The sequence below is a fragment of the Myotis lucifugus genome, unplaced genomic scaffold (genome assembly GCF_000147115.1).
Source record: "Myotis lucifugus unplaced genomic scaffold, Myoluc2.0 scaffold_65, whole genome shotgun sequence".
NCBI classification, from domain to species: domain Eukaryota; kingdom Metazoa; phylum Chordata; class Mammalia; order Chiroptera; family Vespertilionidae; genus Myotis; species Myotis lucifugus.
The window spans coordinates 2,266,096-2,286,796 of NW_005871113.1; the positions used below are offsets into that span (position 1 = coordinate 2,266,096).

General features: G+C 36.8%; 1 protein-coding gene across 2 annotated transcripts in view; it reads left to right on the plus strand.

The window, feature by feature from the left end:
• Nucleotides 1–20,701, plus strand: part of PLA2G4A (phospholipase A2 group IVA) — a 136,977-nt gene that overhangs the window by 94,234 nt on the left and 22,042 nt on the right. For both annotated transcript variants that reach the window (XM_006089871.3, XM_006089870.3), the window contains 6 exons: nt 1,453–1,675; nt 2,618–2,732; nt 9,310–9,447; nt 9,536–9,628; nt 11,893–11,964; nt 16,516–16,758. In XM_006089871.3, coding sequence (XP_006089933.1) covers nt 1,453–1,675; nt 2,618–2,732; nt 9,310–9,447; nt 9,536–9,628; nt 11,893–11,964; nt 16,516–16,758 — 884 coding nt within the window. The remainder of the gene's footprint in view (nt 1–1,452; nt 1,676–2,617; nt 2,733–9,309; nt 9,448–9,535; nt 9,629–11,892; nt 11,965–16,515; nt 16,759–20,701) is intronic.

A 20,701-nucleotide genomic window follows, 5' to 3' on the forward strand; every position in this document is an offset into this window, starting at 1 on the left:
CTCAGTGGATAGAGCGTCAGCCTGAGAACTGAAGGGTCCTGGGTTTGATTCCAGGCAAGGGCACATGCCCGGGTACTGGGGACATGCAGGAGGCAGCCGATAAATGATTCTCTGTCATCATTGATGTTTCTATCTCTCTCCCTCTCCCTTCCTCTCTGAAACCAATAAAAATATATTTTTTTAAAAAAGAAATAGATGGATCATGGATAGAAAAAGATTCAGGTGAAGACAGGACAGGACAGGACAAGATAGAAAGCACAAAAGCTGTTAACCCTGGAGAGAAGAGACACTTCCTGGGACGGAAGAAGAGGTGGAAGAGGTGGTCCAGATGATTCATGTAACCATTCTCTCTTGAAAATTACAAGTGAAGAGGTAAAAAGTTCAAAGGAAGGAATTTGGAAAGAATTAAAAAAACAAATTACACTCTGTGTTGTGTAAGTTTATATTGGGCTGATCCATGACCATGACTTGGCACGAGAATGAGGTAATACGGAAGTGTCTGGAGAAGACCTGGACCTCCCAATAAGTTTTCTGCGATCACAAAAGAGAATTTTATGTAGAACAAAAGCTTTCTTGTAACTGCTACTACCTTTAGGATAATTATTTCTAAAATTGTTTTTGGATGATACTTGTTATTCATTAAATATATATTAGCCAACCAGGAGAACCAACATGAGTGAATTAAGAGAATCAGGACAGTAATCCTGTGTTCTCTTCCTCAGCTCAACTCAGTACAGCTATTCATATGTAGCATCATAAGAGGTTATTGGATGTGGACTGGCATGTGTATGGTAATACCATCTACAGAGAAATGAGATCAGCTATCTATAGACTGTGGGGCCCAATTCATTAAACTGATGAATATTTCAGGAATTCCTCTGGCTAATGGCCAAGAATCTTCACAAGAAAGCAAATCATCAGATTTGTGTCCTCAGAAATTCTGAGACCTACCATTGGCGAGTCTTGGGATTCTGCCTAGTTGGCCAGTGGATGATTAAAAACCACATTTGTCAGCCTTAGACATTCACAGTAATCGTACAGCATCATTGAAGGTCAAATCATCAAATTGCTTGACTAGTATTAATTATATCCAGACAAGTCATTTAATTTTCATGACTCCAGTGTGTTGTGTCATCAGTCTCTGGTAGTCTGCTGGAGATGCCCATTCCTAGAGACTAGACAGTGGACAGTAGGCCAGTAGGGAATCCTCCCCTCTGGACTGTGCATGGGAAATCCAGTGTTTCCTCTGAGACCTCTACTTCGCTTCCACTGAAGACCAGCTTCTTTCTGATTTACTCATTCTTTCCTTAAATGGGTTAATAGGATCAATCAGCTAATTAAGTTAACCAACTCTACCATCCTTTATTTTTCTTATGCCAGAGAATGCCTGCTTTCTTTGGGGATTATGTAATGCCCTTCCTCTTTATGAATTGTCTTTTGTTTTCTTTACAGGTATATGTCAACCTTATATTCTCACCCAGATTTCCCAGAGAAAGGGCCAGAAGAGATTAATGAAGAGCTAATGAAAAATGTTAGCCACAACCCCCTTTTACTTCTCACACCACAGAAAGTTAAAAGATATATTGAGTCTTTATGGAAGAAGAAAAGGTCCGGACAACCTGTCACCTTTGCTGATATCTTTGGGATGTTAATAGGAGAAACACTAATTCGCAATGTAAGCTATAGCTCAACCTATAATCCTTTGAATGCAATAGACTATGTTTGTCATAATGTTTTAAATAAAACTAAATATGATTCAACTTATCTTATCAACACTGTGTACTGAGAGCACATAGTTCCTGCCAGATAAAACTCTTCTACATTTCAAACTAGAGCTTACTGATTCATTTTGTATATCAGTTTCGATGTAGGGGAGTATTTTGTATGCCTTTGCTTTGGAAAGAAAAGTATATCTTTAACTCTTAACTGGCCATTCCTCTAAATGGCAAGCTTTTTAGATAAGGAGAAGAATGCAAGAAATATTTTAATGGTAGGGGGAAAATGGAGGTTGTCTGGACAGTCAGAAAACAAAATAAATCATTCAGAACAAACTCATTTAATGACCACAGTGTGACATTTCATCGGAAGATAAAGCAGGGAGACAGAATCTGTGCCAGGGGCTAAATTCTTTCTGGGCTCCATAGCTGCCAAATATTTCTCCACTTCAAAAGTAGGCATAGTCCCTTGAGTTTTGGTTGTTTTTAGAATGAAGGCAATTACTTTCAAAGAGGTTTCTTTTTGTTTATTCATGACCCAGAGATTTCTTCGAGTAATAAGAATTATTTTTATTATAAAAAATTTAAGTGTCTTTATTGGAAATACTATTTTTTAAAATACATTTTTATTTATTTCAGAGAAGAAGGGAGAGGGAGAGAGAGATAGAAACATCAATGATGAGAAAGAATCATTGATCGGCTGCCTCCTGCACACCCCCTATTGGGTATCGAGCCCACAACCCCAGGCACTTGCCTTGACTGGGGATCAAACAATGACCTCCTGGTTCATAGGTCAACATTCAACCACTGTGCCACACCAGCCTGGAAGTACTATTTTAAATGGTTTTCTACCTGTATCTGTTTGTATATTTAAGCCATTTCTTTTTTTCTTATGTGGACAGAGAATGAACATGACCTTGAGTAGTTTGAAGGAAAAAGTCAATACGGCCCAATGTCCTTTACCTCTTTTCACCTGTCTGCATGTCAAGCCCGATGTTTCAGAACTGATGTTTGCAGGTATGTCGCTTACTCTTTCAGAACATTTCCGGGAACCTTTGAACTGTGGCTTCCAATGATTTTCTGTAGAGGAAGCCATTTCAGTTGCTTATTTTAATATATTTTCTGTAGCATAAAAACATTTGAAAATATAAAGCTAGATAATTTTCTGGTAGTACAGAATATTCCAGAAAACCGGTTACTAATATATCTTCATTGGTATTAGTGAACTAAAAAATAAATGCTAAAAAGTAAATCATAAATATAATCAATCATTCAATTTTAATTACTCATTTCTAAAAGCTGTTCAACAGGGTAGTATGCCTAGTGCTTTCAGGCAATGCACATTCTCTTGCTTGCTGCTGGAATTTTTATTAAATTAGGTAATATGATACATGTTAATTTTTATAATTCAGCACCTGAAATGTACTAATCTATACTGTGGCAGCTGGTGAACAAAATGCCTCATTTCATTAAGTCTCAGATGTAAACACGTGTTTCTTCGGGAGCTTCACTTCTTGTTCTGTGCTCTAAAATTTTGTGACATAGTTCTGGGGGCCTCTGCCCATTCCGCTCTGCAGTGTGATAGCATTTCTGGCTGTGGCTGGTAAGGTTTCTTGTATTTTAAGGAAAAGTATCTTAGTGACATCATTCACACACAATGAGCTTAAAAAAATCACTGTGAATGGCATGTAATTAACAAATTCATATCCACAATCCTTTTGCAGTTTTATCAGTTCTCACTTTTTGTCCTCAACTGATTATTCTCAGGCAAGAATTTTAAGTAGTTTATAAAAAGTGATGCATCAGGAACCACTGTTGATCAATGATATTGACTAAAATGTTTATCATGCTTATGGTTCAGAAAGCATTTCTATGTATTATCTTATTCAACCTTTACTACAAATCAGGGAGGGAGATATTTTTAGCAATGCTTCACAAAAGAAAAAAAATATCAGAAAAAATAAAACATTAAATGATTTGCACATTGCCATGGAAAGTAAATAGCAGAGCTGAGACTTGGTCTCAAAAGTCCTTTGATTGCTGACTATGTAGAATGTAGCATGCCAGGGCTAAGCTAGAACAACCCTTTCCCACCAAAGAACATTGCCCCTGTTCTATAACAACTTATAACCTGTTTGAGAAATGTACAATAATTATTAAAGATGTTAAGGCCCAAGAAAGAACAGAATGTTACTATGCCCTGTTCTCTTGACTAAGTTCCATACCATCTTTTAGCCTCAGTTTCCTCATCTGTCAAAACACTGAGACTCTCTTCATAGTGTTTCACTAAATAAATGAGATAAAGTATGTAATATATTTAAGTTTCAATAAATCTTAACAAGTTAGAGTGTTCTATGAAATCTGTATGACAAAAGTCAGACGTCTTCATCTTAAAGATGAATAGGATTTGTATAAGAAATACATTTGAATATTAATGAGAGTAAGGCAATGCAGTAGGAGTCTACAGTAACCATGGTGTGCTCAGCAACAATAAGGAACCACACTTTGACTGTAATGGAGTTCATAGGGATTTTTTATCACACAAAAAAGTAAGTTCCAGGATTAAATCATTTTTGTTTTGTTTGTTTTTTGCTTTCCCATAGCTGTTGTCTTGTGATGTCTTGTAATGTTTGGAAATTGGCTAATAAATACCAGTAGCATGCTAGTCAAATCTGTGCATAGCCAAATAAGTCATCTTTCACCCCAGAAACAATGATATGGTCAAACAAGCACTAATCTAATTTGGAACTCTTGTCCTCTAAGATGAAATAACTTGAGCGGGTCATTTAACTTCTTTGATTCTTATTTTCCTCATTATTTAAAAAAAGGTTTATTTACAGAGCCATTACGACAATCTCATAAGATATGCATGCCACTGAATATGATAAAAAACATTCTATATAATAAAAGTCTAATATGCAAATTATCCCCTCGACCCAGAATTTGACCGGGAGTTCAATCAGGGGGCGGAGCCGGCGGCAGTGGCAGGTGGCTGGGGGAAGGGAGGCACCCCGGCTGGTAGCCAGCAGCCGCTAGGGACCCTACCCATGCACAAATTTCGTGCACTGAGCCTCTAGTAAAAATATAATAGGTTAATCACTTATTATGATAATTATGATTTCAGAGTCTTTTTATTCTGAACTTTTAATCAACTGCCATTCTCAACAGAAAGTCTGACTAACATAATTAAAGATTTAATTATATTTCAGTAAGTGACTATTTAGGATTTTTCACCCAGAGTAAGAAAAAGCTGTTTTATGTTCCATTAGTAGTCTTAGAACCTAGATATGTGTGATTTGGGCCATCTGCCTAGCTTCCATGTTGTTACTGAGATAAGAGATACACCATTAACCTTCATTGTTAAGCTTTTGTGATAAGGAGGTTCAAGCTGTTTCTTCCAACAGAGTTGGACAAAGCCATCAAACACCAGTTAAGTGGATCTTAAACCTAGATAAGACATTCAAAGATGCACGTCATGAAGGTTTAAGTCACTTGAGTTATTGAGGGGGAAAAAAAGGTGGAGTCATGTCTATGCTTTATGCCTTTGAAATTTTCTAAGATGAAAAATGGATATTCAAGGGGGAAAAGGGGAAATATCTGCATTTTATTTTTAAAAAATCAAAGAAGCTTATTAGCTTACAGAAGTGTTACCAACTTTACTTCAACAATATCAGAGAATGTTTTTCTTCCCTCTTAGAATAATTTTAAACATTTCCCCCTTTTTTGAAGATTTTAAACAAATAAACATTAGTTGTTTAAATTATTAAATATTTTTGACTCCTCCACTTCACTACACTGCCTACGGGATTTACAACTTTCATTTTCCAAATATCCACTGGTCAGTAAATTGCATTTACTGAGCACAACTTACGGACTCAACATCAGGTTAAGTTCTTTCACAGACACTAAAGGAGTAGAACTGTGGTACAATCCCATTAACAAGACAAAAATAAAATATAAAAAATTAATGAGCCATACACATAGAATATTGTCCGTCAAAGTGTGTAGAGCTGACATAAGTGTAAGTTATCAAAGATATTTAGTATAGTCATAGAAATGACCTCATGGAAAGATCCATCATACAGAGGTGAAAAGTCATCTTTGAGTAAAACAGTATGAGGAAATGCTCAGAAGGGAAGCCGAAGGTATGCTTTGGGGAGCGATTAAAAAACAGTAGCCTTGGTATGAACTGGTGAAGCGTAGGTGGTACATTTAGGAAAACCATTAGTACAAAACAGTAGAAAATCTGAATTTCAGGCAGGAATGCTTTTATTCAGTTATGATGATAATGGGAAATAGTGCTTTGGGGAAGAGCAATATAACTCTTTATGTAGTGTTTTTTGAAAAGTGTCTTTTGGTGATTCACGTGGGTTGATTGGCAAAGGTAGAAACTGGAAGCCATGATATCACTGTGTTTTTGTAATAAGGTCCTGAAACTAGGGAGATTCTGATAAGGAAAGAGAGGAGAAGATAAGAGTGAAAAGCCTGAGGGTGACAGGTGAGATGTGCTGATGATTCAATGTGAGTGCGTTTTCACTTAAAAGAATTTTTTTTTCCTGGTCTGTGATAACGTGATTTACAGAAGCAGCTGAGCTAGACAGGGAGGGGAAGTGATGAATTCTTTTCCCGGCAATGATAGCGGGATGTGATGACCGCATACCCAAGCGCCCCAGGAAGCTGGAAACAGGTGGAGGGAGGTGCAGCAGAAAGGTTCGCATTTGAAGTGTATGGGCTAACAGCAAAGGAATAATAGTCAAATGCCGCCATGGCAAGTTCTTAAGGAAGGTTTAGGCAGCAAATCTTCCCTCTTGAGAAAGTCTATAATTATCATGGGCACAAGCCACAGCATTAATACAGAACAGATCGCTAGAGAAATTATTATGCGTCAGTACCCAAGATAGGGATGTGAAATTCAGAGATAGGAAATTACTTTGGTGATATAGAATTTTCCTAACGGCCCCTGATTCATCACTAGTCATGTCATGCTAACTCCTTGTAAATCACTATGAAACATACCACTGTCTGGTAAAGGGTATATGTGCCCTTGGCCTTGCTTGAGCTATAAATGTGTTGTCATCACAATTGTGATTTCATTATCTCCTTCACAAAAGTAGAATTTCAGCTGAGTAAATCATAGACATCCACCATTCCTTTTCCAACACTTTGGGGATGGATATTTTGGAATTCAGAATATTTTAGATGTTAAAGTTTAAAAAATACTTAAAGTGTATATTGCATAATATTCTCATTGGGGTCTTATAATTAAAGAGAGTGATTTCTCCAGGAGAATGTATCAATATTTAGATTGAGTGGGCTAAATAAATATTCTGCCTCACATCATTTTAAGACTTTTTTTTTTTTAATAGAATGAATTCAGGCCAGATTTTACCACCGAAATGGATAGCAAAAAAACCGTGTGGATTTTGGAGTTGTTTGAATTTGGGATTGTTGAGTAAGGCATATATAGTCATGTTATAATATCAGAAAGGAAAAATTAAAGAAAAATAAGGAGGGCAGAGGGTTATTGGTGATACAGGGGTGGGTGGTGGTGGGACATAAAGGAGGATGGTAACAAAGACCTTGAACTAAAGGTTACTAAGAAGCAGCCTTATAATTGCAGAAGGGAGTAGCAAGCATGAAGGCACCAGGGTGGGAATGAGCTTGGTCTCTATGGGGACCATTAAGAAGGCTTGTGTGACTGACGTGGTGAAGCGAGACAAAACGTGACAGGTGATTGGTTAGGGCATGTGGTCAGACAGGGAGCATGAGCCAGACCATCATGAAGCCTTGCTGGCCATGTGTTTATTTTCAGTGTAATGGGAGGTCAGTGGAAAGCTTTCAACTGGCATCAGTGTGCTGTGACTTAGATTTTTAAGAATTCTTTCTGGCTACAGGGTATAAAAAAGGTAGTAAGGGAATAGAGAAGAGACATTTTAGGAGGCTGTTGTGGAGACGCAGGGGAGAGAATATGGTGGGTTGGACAGAATGGTTGTGGTGGACAAATGGATAAGTGGCCAGTTCCTAACCATATCTGATGATAGAGCCTACAGAAGTTGATATTTTGTATGTGAAATATAAGGGAAAGAGAACAATCAAGGATAATTTTAAAGTACGAACAGTGAATATATGAAAGGTAGTACTATTTCCCAAGAAGGGGAAGACTGAGAGAGCGGCAAATGCAAGAAGTGGAAATCAGAAACTTAGAACTCTTTTTTGATACATTAGGATTGAGACAATAATTAGACATATTGTAGCCATGGACATACAGAAGTATAATTTGGCCACCATTTATTTCGTGATTAAAATGTGCTATGCCTTCTGGGCTCTTCGCATTTCTTAACTCAGATCCTCACAATAATTCTACAAACTTTCTGCTGTTTTTATTCACATTTTACAGATTAGGGAACTAAAACACAGAGAACACAAATAATCTACACAAGATTGCACAGTTAGTAAGCAGAAGAGTGGGATTTGAATCCAGGGCTCTGGCTCCAGAGCCTCAGCTCTTAGAAAGTATACTCTATTGACCCTCTGCCTTGTGTTTCTTGAGACATTCAACATAAAAACTTGGCATTGAGCCCTAGCTGGTTTGGCTCAGTGGATAGAACATCGGTCTGTGGACTGAAAGGTCCCAGGTTCAATTCTGGTCAAGGGCACATGCCTGGGTTGTGGGCTCGATCCTTAGTAGGGGGCATGCAGGAGGCAGCCAATCAATGATTCTCTCTCATCATTAATGCTTCTCTCTCTCTCCCTCCCCATTCCTCTCTGAAACCAATAATATATATATATATATATATATATATATAGAGAGAGAGAGAGAGAGAGAGAGAGAGAGAGAGAGAACACAAAAAAACCTTGGCATTTTAATCGGGTCAGTTGTATAATGGTTAAGGAGCAAAATTAAAAGATGACGAAAAGGCAAATGTTAGAAACACTCCATTTTCATAATCTGCTTGCATTACCAGAAAAATTTAATTTCTTCTGTCTCCTTCATGGATTTTAAATCTGAGTCAGCAGTTTTCAAGTTTTTCACTCTTTAGAATTCACATGGACTTATAAAAGATGTCTGAGTTTTTAAATGCAAAAGGTTACTCGATTTGTGCAAATTAGAAGGGACCCTTTTGTGTTTGTGTATCTTATTCATCCAATAGAGGCCTGGTGCAGGAAATCCGTGCACTTCACTGGGGGGCCCTGCCAGGCCTGGGTCCTCTTGCAGTCCACAGTCTGGGAACCCTCAGGAGATGTCCGACTGCCACTTGCATGCTCGCCAGCTGTGAGCCTGGCTCAGGGCTTCTGGCTGCACTGACCACCAGGGGGCATCTCCTACGAGCATCTCCCCCCTGGTGGTCAGTGCGCGTAGTGACCGGTCATTCCTCCGTTCAGTCTATTTGCATTTAGCCTTTTCTTATATAGGATTAGTTCCCTCCCCCATCCAACTTCTAGACAAGGCCATATACATAATAGGCATGTGCTTAATTTTTTAAAAAATATTTTAAATAAATTAATGAGAATAATCACTGTTGAAGTGATCTATAACTGTGCACATTTCTGTAATATTTTCTATGAATGGATTGAATTTTTTTAATGTTTTCAGATTGGGTTGAATTTACTCCATATGAGATCGGCATGGCAAAATATGGTACTTTCATGACTCCTGACTTATTTGGAAGCAAATTTTTTATGGGGAAAGTTGTAACGAAATATGAAGAAAACCCCTTGCATTTCTTAATGGGTAAGTGGTCAAAACCTACCACTAGTTTGTCTGACAGTTTTAAACTCTGGTGCATTCTAAGTTATTCTCTGTTGTTGCTTTATTATAGGTGTCTGGGGCAGTGCCTTTTCTATATTGTTCAACAGAGTCTTGGGAGTTTCCAGCTCACAAAATAAAGGTTCCACAATGGAGGAAGAATTAGGTATTGTAAAAATGTGCTTAAATTGATAACGATGCTCTATTGATAAATCGCATTAACATGTATACATAGAGAAAATTAAATCAGCATAAAAATTTTAATTTCTAAAGTTACCGGTAAGTTGGTTGAATCAGCCTAAATTTTTCCTAGGAATAGTATGTCCATTACTTAACTGCAGAGCCACATTCTCTAAGGGTGACAACAAGGCAGAGTGTATACTGCTGAAATGTTCTGACTTCACTTATGTAAATGATCATTAAATCCCAGATATTATCAACTCCAATTTTGTGGAAATGACTAACTCTTCTCTGAATGATGTGAAGATTTCAGAGGGGGAAAAAGAGGAAAGAATGAAAGTACCACAGATTACGGGGCTTGCTTCTCTGTACACTTTATCTGTTGAATAATCCAGATAAACCCAAGGCTTGTTATTTTTCCGCTCCAAAGGCAGGAAGAGAATAGGACTGAAATAACACATCTGAAGGTGGGTGCGACAATGGCTGGAGGCCAAGGAAAAGGAGACTGTTTACACTAAATCATCTTGAGAATATTCTTTGGTGTGAGGCATCCCCTTTGAGGCCAGTTGTTTGGCAGTTTATTTACTTGTTCTGTGTGTCAGACTTAGGGGGATTATGGTGAACTTGAGAACCCTGGTCAGCAGGATGCCTGTTACCTCAGATTACAGAAGGGTTTCCAGAAATGAGACCAGAGAGGTGACTGAGGGGGAATCGGAAGACTCCTGGTGGCTCTTTCATCTGCTGGCCAACCGAAGTCTACCTCTTAAAGGGTGTTTGTTTCCCCACCCCCTTCTAAAGGAAGACTTAAAGGTACATTGGACCACAATCAGATAAAGCAAAATGAAATAGATACATTTAGAATATTTAGTTATTTATATCATAAAAATTTCCTTATGAAGAAGGCAATATTTTGCAAACCATCTTCTTAAATGATAGTATCAAATATGACCCCAAAAATGTTTAAAGAAAGAAAATGTTGTCCTGCCTAAAAGACACCTAATGCATATAACACTGGAATGGACCATTACTTATATGCCCCCTCTTCTCTACAACAAAATTACTAGTACTTTCTGTAATAGTCATGAAATGAATAATAATGTTAGCCAGAGAATATTTTCCTTTAATGAATTTCATATGTGTGATATTACCAGTAAAATGAAAGAAATCTAAAAATTAAAAAGTCAATCTACTGCTTCAAGCATTTATTATCCCTTTAATTATATAATCTAGAGTTTAAAGCCCCCAAATGATTCTATTACTAAAAATTATGAATTTGGAGTCAGTTTCTTAAAAAAGTTGATTGACTAATGGAAGAAAAAATAAGTTACTATATAGAGAGTGGTTTTATATGTGTCCAAAGGAGTTTTGATTTTTCTATGAATGATGATTAAAAAGAATGGTTTATGTACCTATAATTTCGGTGCTTTTTACTTGAAAAAAAGACTAGTTATTGTTATAGCTTTTACTCCTGTTGTTGTTTTAAGTATTTGTAGTTTCTATTTTAGTTTTTAAAACTACTCTCTTACTATGTTCTGAGGAAGCACAAATTCTCAGCACAAAAGGCACATTTCAACAGAAAATTTTCAGTGTTATTGAAATTAAAAGATACCTTATATTAGTCGCTTTCATATATTTTGATGAAATAGCCCCCTGTAGATTTTGGGTTCACCTTGCATTTACCTTCTTCACAAATACCACTTAAGCATATTTGATTAAAGAAAAAAAAATACTTTTGTATAATGAGAAGCTTCCTATAATCAAGCTATTCATTCTGTCAGAATTAAGATAAACAAAAATTCTTCCCTTTAAATCATGAATGAATAAAATTTAAATTAACTTTTCCTCTCCTGGGAAATTTTAATTTCCAATGAAAAATTGATCTAAATTCATGCCAATTATTGATCTAAATTTATTCTAGTAATCTAGCAGGTCTCACTCTGTGGGTTTGCTGAGGTTACTTCCATATGGTAAATTTATATATTTTAAGTGATTTCAGAGAGAAGGGAGAGGGAAAGAGAGATAGAAACATCAATGATGATAGAGAATCATTGATCAGCTGCCTCCTGGAGCCTGCTGGGGATCCAGCCTGCAAACTGGGCATGTGCCCTGACTGGGAATTGAACTGTGACCTCCTGGTTTATAGGTCAATGCTCAACCACTGACCCACACTAGCCAGGCCCCCATATAGTAAATTTAATTGTGAGTCTTGGCACCTGAAATCCTTTAATTGTTTTTGCTTTCTTTCCACAGAAAATATTACAGCAAAGCACATTGTGAGCAATGATAGCTCGGATAGTGATGATGAATCACAAGAACCCAAAGGTAAGTGTGCTGGGACCTTCTCTGGCAGAAGTCCATGGGGAAAGGATGCTGCCTCTGACCTGTCACTCCAGGTGCTCATGGCAGTCTCTGCTTAAGGCACTGAGCAATAGCCTCGTAGCTTTCCATTCAGAGAGAGAATTGATGCTGTATGTGTAATAACATATGCAACACAGAACTATCCCTTCTTTCTTGTTTAAAACCTCAAAAATATTATCAGTTGAACAAATGGGGAACAAGCTGAGATGTTAGAATTACTAAATTCTGTTTTCAGTCTGATTATTGAACTGGGCTTTCAGCATAGAAATTGTGATTTGGGAGCACCTTTACCTGGCTTTTTTTTTAAAAAAAATCTAAATTTTATCTTTGAAAAATATATTATTAAATAACATGTGAAAAATTATATTCTCACTCCATTCTGAGCCTTTATCCCATTGCCAACATTCTGTGTCTTAGGAAGGGATCAAGTTGGGTAGAACTATGGAGAACTCTTGGTTGCATGTATTGCTTTGTGGTATAAATGAGTTCCTTTACATTTTGACAAGACAGCTTTTGGCTTGGTGTGGATCAGGAGAGTCAGTGATGGAGGGAGGGCAGGGAGAAGGCAAAGATCAAGCATATTTGTTGCCAATGTGCTAACACGGAGTGTTTTTACATTTTGACAAAGTGTTTGACACAACCATTTGTACAAAAACAAAACATAACAAACATCAAACAAAAGTTAAGCAGCTTTGATAACAACTGGGTGAACAAGTCCTATTACAGTCTGAATACAGATTTTAAAAGGCATTAAGGGCTTTCTTGTCCAAAACATAAGGAATTCCACCTGCCATGTCATAGATAACAGGAGAGCCTGTTTTATCCTTGCTGAATTAACACTAAAATTAAAATTCTCTTTCATAACTGGGCGGTTACTTCCTCATAAGATGAGTCTGCGCACATCAGAGGTGCCTACTCTGGGCAATGCAGCTGCACAGGCCCGTAGCTTGCTTAGTGTGCAGCTTCTTGTGAAAATGTAAAAATGAGACCTTCCTTGGGCAGACAAAGCTCTTGACCAGGCACAAGATGGCCAGTGGCGTACAATCTGGGCTTCAGTCCCTGTTTGCCTACTGTCCTCCTGACTTATGTAGCCAATAATTTGCCTAAGTATATATGGCAGCTCAGGTAATTAGGCAAGAACTCCATTTGAAAGAACCCTGCTCTGGAAGGAACTGAGTCTAAATTCTGCTCCTTTATATTGGTAATTTTAATTATTTTGGTTGTTCAGGTCTTTATTTATTTTTTTGATTTTGAATTTCCTTTTAATGAAGGGAGCTAGCCAGTATACTGGGGAGAGAGAGTATATGCCTAGCATGTCTAGAATTAATCATGTCATGATTTAGGGACTATCAAGTAGATGTAATAATGGTTTGTCACTTATTAAGTACATTGCTACGGAGGATCAGTACATTTGATCATCTCTGAAGTACTGGATGCTTATCTTAAGGCTGATAAGTTTAAGAACCAATTGAATATGACTTTGATTTAGTATCAGCCTAGATTGGAGAATGATATTCAGGATGTTTTTGAGGATTTTTTTTATTAGATCTTAATATTCATTTACTTCATTCTAAATAGACTTAATTTTTTTTAGAGTAGTTTTAAATTACAGCAAAATTGAGTAAAAAGTACAGAGTTCCTATATATCCCCTGCACCCCCCCCCCCACACACACACACACACAGGGGAGGCCGGGGGAATGTCAAGGGGGGGAAAAAGGAGACATATGTAATACTCTTTGTAATACTTTAAGAAATAAAACAAAATTTAAAAAAAAACAAACAAGAAAAAAAAACATTCTATACTGGAGTGGTACAACTGTTACAGTTGATGAACCTACACTGATACATCATCATTACCCAAAGTCCAAACTTTAGGCTTCACTCTTGATATTCTATATTTTCACAAATATAAAATGACATGTACCAACCATTATAGCATCATACAGAGTAGCTTCACTACCCTGAAAGTCCTCTATGCTCTGTTTATTCATCCCTCTGCCCCCCGTTCCCAACTCCTGGCAACCACTGATCTTTTCACCATCCTCATAGGTTTGTCTTTCCCAGAATGCCATATATTTGGGATCATACACTATGTGGCCTTTCCATATTGGCTTCTTTCACTTAGTAATATGCAGTTAAGTTTCCTCCATGTCTTCTCATGGTTTGATGGCTCATTTCTTTTGAGTGCTGAATGATAGTTCACTGTCTGGATGTACCGCAGTTTATCCACTCATCTGCTGAAGAATATCTTGGTCACTTCCAAGTTTGGGCAATTATGAATAAAGATGCTATAAATATCCATATTCAAATTTTTGTGTGGATGTAAGTTTTCAGCTCCTTTGGATAAAGACCAAGAAGCGTAATTGCTGAATCATATGATAGAAGTATAATTTAGTTTTGTAAGAAACTTTCAAACTACTATCTTTAGTGACTGTACCATTTTGCATTCCCACCAGCAATGAATGAGTGTTTCTGTTGCTCAACATCGGTGCAGCATTCGGTACTGTTAGTATTTTGGATTTGGACATTTTCAATAAATATGTAGGCTATCTCCTTGTTGCTTTAGTTTGCATTTCCCTGATGACATATGATGTGGAGCATCTTCTCATATGCTTACTTGCCATCTGTATATTTTCTACTGAGGTCTTTTGCCCATTTTTAAATTGGGAAGTTTGTCTTAAATATATTTTGGATAATAGTCCTTCATCAGATGTATCTTTTGAAAATATTTTCTCCCAGTCAATGGCTTTCTTTTCATTCTCTTGAAGCTCCTTCATTTTTATTCATATGATTTTGAGTAAGGTCTTTAGGCATTTTTCAACATTAGTTTCTTTAAACCTATGCTGGCATCACTTTTACTTGCTCTCATAGAATTGTTGTAATCATCAAATCAGAAAATGCATACAAAGGGCTTTAAGTTGTAAAAGGCAACACATAGAAATAGCTAGTAAGCAATGGATGTCATTTATCTGTTGACTGCTGGAGTTGTGCCACAAATGATGCCATTTCCACATATATCACAAGGAAAGGAGACCCTCTGCTATTACAGAAGTGGAATTTATCTCATAAATATAATAGCGATGATGATGATGATGGAGCAGCTCCAAATCTTTGGGAAATAATTGAATATCTTATTCATATCCTGTGTACCCAGAGATACAAATCATTAATTTTTAAGTCTGATTTGCTCTAGCAAAAGATTTTATTCATCATACTTGGCATTAGAAAAATGTAGGAGTAGAAAAGAGTATGTTTGTTTTTTAGTGAATATGTAGTCATCTGGATTGGTTCCTGAAAGATCACTTCATTTACTTGGTACAGTTAAGCTAATCTTTGTGAAAATAAAAAAACAGTATTTATTGTGGTTTATGTGTGTTTAGTTAACATTTATTGGAAATTATGAAGTTTGAGCATAGATTCTCTTTTCTCTCAACACACACACACACACACACACACACACACACACACACACACACAGAGTTTTATGTATGTTTTTATACAGAGTTCCCAGAAATCTGAGCAAAAGGGATTTAGGCAGGTGGGAATCACACTGTACCATACAGTGTTCTCAGATTTGGATTGTGAATGAATAATATTGACACGGATAATTATTCTGTTGCTTCTGCTGCTAATACCACTATTTCTACTACTAAATAGTGTTTATTAAAAATTGAATGCGGGCCAGGCACTTTACTAAGGAATTTACATGAATGCACTAACTCAGTTAATCCTCACAACCCTACAGAGTTTTCTGTTGAGGGAATGAAGGCTGAAAGGGTTAACTAACTAGGAAACAGGGGAGAATCTAGGCAGTCTGACTATGGAGCCAATGCTCTAAGTAGCTACCCAACATAGCTTCCCAGTAGTAGTGTTGTGTACATAGGTTTTAAGGAAAAAGTGACGAAAAGCCGCTTCTTTGGGAAGATTGCTGAATTTTAAAACATTTTAAAGCATGTGTTTAAATTACAGAGTTTTAAAAGCCAAACTCTATAAGTAGCGATGAAATGACATTTTATAAGGGTGTTTGTTGAGTAGGAAATATATGTTGAATCTTTCCGTTGTCTGTGTTCAGTTTACATGATTTCTGGAAGTTTACTAAACAGGAGAGAGAAGGAAACTTAGGAAATAAAGACAATAAGGTACTGTGGATTTTCCCTGTGTGTGTGTTGTGTGTTTGTTTGTGTTTGTGTAAATAAGGCAAAAAAAAAAAGAGAGAGAAAAGGACAGGGGAAGGGGAGAAAGAAGAAAAGTTTGCCTAAAAAATCTAAGATTAGACCACGTGACACTGTCAACAATGCAATCTTAGACTAACTATGGGTAAAGGGTAAAGCAAGAACAATTTAAGGACCAAAATAGTTAACTGAAATATTTAGTGTATTAATTTATGCAAAGAAACATTTGTTAAATCAAAAGCCATAGAACTTCACTGTTAATTTTGACATTCAGTTGCCCAAAGAAGATTAAAAAAAAAAAGAATTTTGGAATCTGTATAATGATGCTTTCTTTTTCCTTAGGTACTGAAGCTGAAGATGCTGAAGAGGAATATCAAAATGATAATCAAGCAAGTTGGGTCCAGCGTATGATAATGGCCTTGATGAGTGACTCAACACTATTCAATACCAGAGAAGGACGTGCTGGGAAGGTGCACAACTTCATGTTGGGCTTGAATCTCAATACATCCTACCCCCTGTCTCCTTTCAGAGACTTTGACACACAGGAGTCCTGGGAGGAAGATGAATTGGATGCAGCTGTAACAGGTAAGTACAGAAAATGTAACCCGTGGAAGCTAATTCAGGAGATCTTCCTTCCTTATTCAGTGTTTCTCAACCTTGGCTGCACATTAGAATCACCTGGGAATCTTTTTAAAATCCTGATTTCTGGGCCTCATTCCGGAGGCCTCATTCTGAGCCGGAATGAGGCCCAGAAATCAGGATTTTAAAAAGATTCCCAGGTGATTCTAATGTGCAGCCAAGGTTGAGAAACACTGGTTTAGACAGTTACAAAAACATGAATTTAGTATGTGTAGCGCTTCAAATAACTGTTGTTGTGTTGGCTTTTATTTTCGGAAAAATACATTGGACAGGAAGTAATATAGTCATGTCAGCATAGAACATTTTCATTGAAATATTGAGACAGACCTTAGATCTTCTCTCTATTGGTCAAGTTTCACTCACAGAAAACAGGAACCCCACTCCCTTGTTTAACTGAAAGGGGCTTAAAGCAGGAAATTAGATGTTTATAAAATTGTTCCCAGGCTTGGAAGAACAAGTTCCAGACAGAGCTTCCAAAAATGATTTCAAAAACACATCAGAATAACCCCAGTTTGGTCAGTGTCGAGCTTATTCAAATGCATTATTTACAGACCAACTTTGCTAAAAATGATGGGAGGAGATTTTTGACTTTCTTGGTAAACAATGCAATATTCAGATGATGTATCACAGAATTGTACACTTGAAATCTCTACAATTTCATTAACCAATGTCACCCCAATACATTTAATAAGAATGCTTATGTTGTTTCAAAAACAACAACAACCAATTGCATTTTAGACTGAACTTACTGAATTGAAAAGTGCTTCCTCAGTCAATGTCCTTACTAAGAGAGACCCTGTTTATCTCGCTCTGGATATTTCCACGTTTTAGGATTACCATGTGTTTGGAATGAAAGGTTAAAACAAACGCCCCCACAACTGTGCCTGGCAATAGAAAAAGCAGAAACATAACCTCTGTCTCATTTCCTTCCTCAAATCTCACGTGGGTGTTTCTCCTTGGCCAGCGACCAGTCTCAGCAGATTCAGACTGGAGCTGTAAGGGAGTCTGGTAACCTTGGTCCTGAGCCTGACTCTCCAGTACAGGGCAGTCATACATGAGATGCAGTGGGTGGTGTGGAGTGAAGTTTGCCAGTCTGCAGTGCCCGTCAGGCCCTCTGTTCTCAGAAACGTTAGTTAACTTTCTTAAGGCCAGCTGGCAAGAAGCCACTCACTCTCAGCCAAATCCCAAGAATAATTCTTTTTATTCTTCTGTGCATCCATGTTTCGAATTAAAAGTTAAATTTACCTTGGTGACTAATCAATACTAATAATCTTTCTCATAATGATCCTGTCATCTTAAATTTTTCTACTTCATCTCACCATCATTTTCGTTTAACATTTCTCAGTCATTTCTGCCTAAGGACATTGACTGGATGCTATAAAAATGTCAATGGTATTTTTCCCAAAAACTTTCTACTACTCTTTGTTTAAGCATCATCCCTATACAATAGAATTAGAACAAGGCTTTCGATGTTGTTGTTTTGGTAGTGCTGTTCCTGTGCGTTGCTTGAGCATAATGGAAATTGCAAAAAGAAAAGTTACCTCTGTTATTTAAACAAGAGGAGTAGAACTTACTATACCTTGTGTTATGTTTATGGCATTAAAGTCTCAGATAATAGGTTATGTCTGGTTATATACCTTCAATCCAAACCCTTTCCTGTAGAGTAGAATGAAAGTCGATTTGTGATAAAGTCAATGTCTATTTTTAAATTCATCCACACCCCCCCCAAAAAAAAATACCTGACCTTACAATCCGTGACATTATTTTTTTAAGTTGTGACACCTGATTATATTCATTTCCATTATAACATCAGTTAAATGTGTCTTCTTCAGAAACGTAGGCTTTATGGATGAATGATGATGGGCTTTCAAATAAACTTAGCTTTGTAGAGTATTTAGACTCCCTAAAAAGATTCTTAAGTAATTTTTACTCCACAGTAAAGGAAGATTACAGAAGATAGTTCTCATCTTTGCCTAAAATGACTCAGCGGAGCTAGAGTGGAGACAGGCCTCTTGACATTCCTCAAAGCCTTTCCCTCCTGCTACACTCCCTTCCCCCTGGCCCTCGGTTTTATTAGTCATTGTCTTGCTGATGTAAAAATGGACGTTTCCTCTGTGTGTACTTTATTACATCTGTTTTACGTTATTGCTGTGATCGCATCACCCAGCGTGGCTCCTCTGTGGTTTGCACAGCACGCTTGCCTTCTGCACTTCTGCACTCCACATTTTAACAACTTCCTGGGAGTTGGACAATTTTTTATGTAGATTCAGAAGTGTTATTTAAACAAGAGGAGTAGAACTTACTATACCTTGTGTTATGTTTATGGCATCAATGTCTGGTTATATATACCTTCAATACAAACCCTAGGGTTGCTAGATCAAATATAGCATTCTCAGTTAAGTTTGAATTTCAAATTTGTTGAGATATTTTGAAATGTTTTAATCTAAAGTTGTTTTAAATTCATGATCTTTGGAAAGAACTTTACGTTTTATTCCTTAGAGTGTCTCTTGTTAAAATTCTGTTTCACTCAGTTTGCATTTATCTATTTGAAAAAAAATGTACATAACATATTGATTTTAATCAGAAATCCAGATCAGTCAGTGTCAAGTTTATTCAAATTCATTATACACAGACTAACATTGCTAAAAATGACTGCATTTTAGACTGAATTTGTTGAATTCAAAAGTGATATTTCAGGCAATGCCCTTACTAAGATGTACCCTGTTTATCTCTCTCCAGTTACTTTACATTTTAAGATTACCATGTGTATGGGATGAAAAGTTAAAGGATTTAACATAAACTGTAATCATCTTGGTTCATATAAGTTTTATTAAAACTCCTATGTATTATACAGTTAAAATACCATGCTTTTTTTTATTTTTACACTCCCCACTATGCAAAAAGAGAATTGATATTTTTATCTAGTCTATATATTATGTTGGGAAAATCTTATATTTTCGTTTACCTTATGATTTTTGTACCAATTAAAATATGAGCATCTTAGAATTAAAACCATCTTTTAACCTATAATGAGAAAAATTAGTGCCTTATTTTTGTCCCTATTTCTACACCTTGCAGACAATCTTTTGAAAACAAGATGATAAAACCCGCCAAAACCGGTTTACTTCAAAATAGTTGTATACGGGTGGAAACTAATTCTGGAGGAACTGTCCATTAGTTACATGACTTCTTCTCTGTTTACTTTTGTGTTTACCCTATTTACTGTGACATACACCATCTGGAATAAGAAATTGAGACACGAGTTCATTCAGGCCAGAGTTCAAAACACAAACTTCCAAATATTTGTGCATCCTAAATGGAATCTGTGTGATATATTTACAAAATGACCTTCGGAAACGTTCACGGCTCTCCCACTGTAAGGAAGCAGTCATAATTATAAAACATGGCGTGTTTCCATACCTATCCAAAAAACAGATGAACTCATTTCAGGTTTGAAAACCATGTATGTTTTGAATTATGGGAGGATGTCCTTCCATAGTGGCATTTTTAAACGCTCCATGACATTTTAGCAGATGTTATATATAAATGGGGTTCAAGTTCAAATAAATTTGGAAAAACTAACAACTTCATCCCCTTCTTCACAGTGCAATGGGATACTCTAATGAGTTTGAGAAGTTCTACTTAAGAGGGCCTCGTGTATAGCACTTTAAAGGCAGACTGACTTACATTGGGATCTGGCTGGGCTATTTATTGGCTGGACAATCTTGAGCAGTTACTTAGCATCAGCCTCAGTAAACAATGATAGGAAAGTAGAGTAAAACTAAAACCCAACAACCTTGGTCCTGATGGAACTGCAGGTTAGGGAGAATGCAACCATCTTCACGTTTTATTCCAAGTCACTTACAAAATAGAAATAATAGTGGTACCT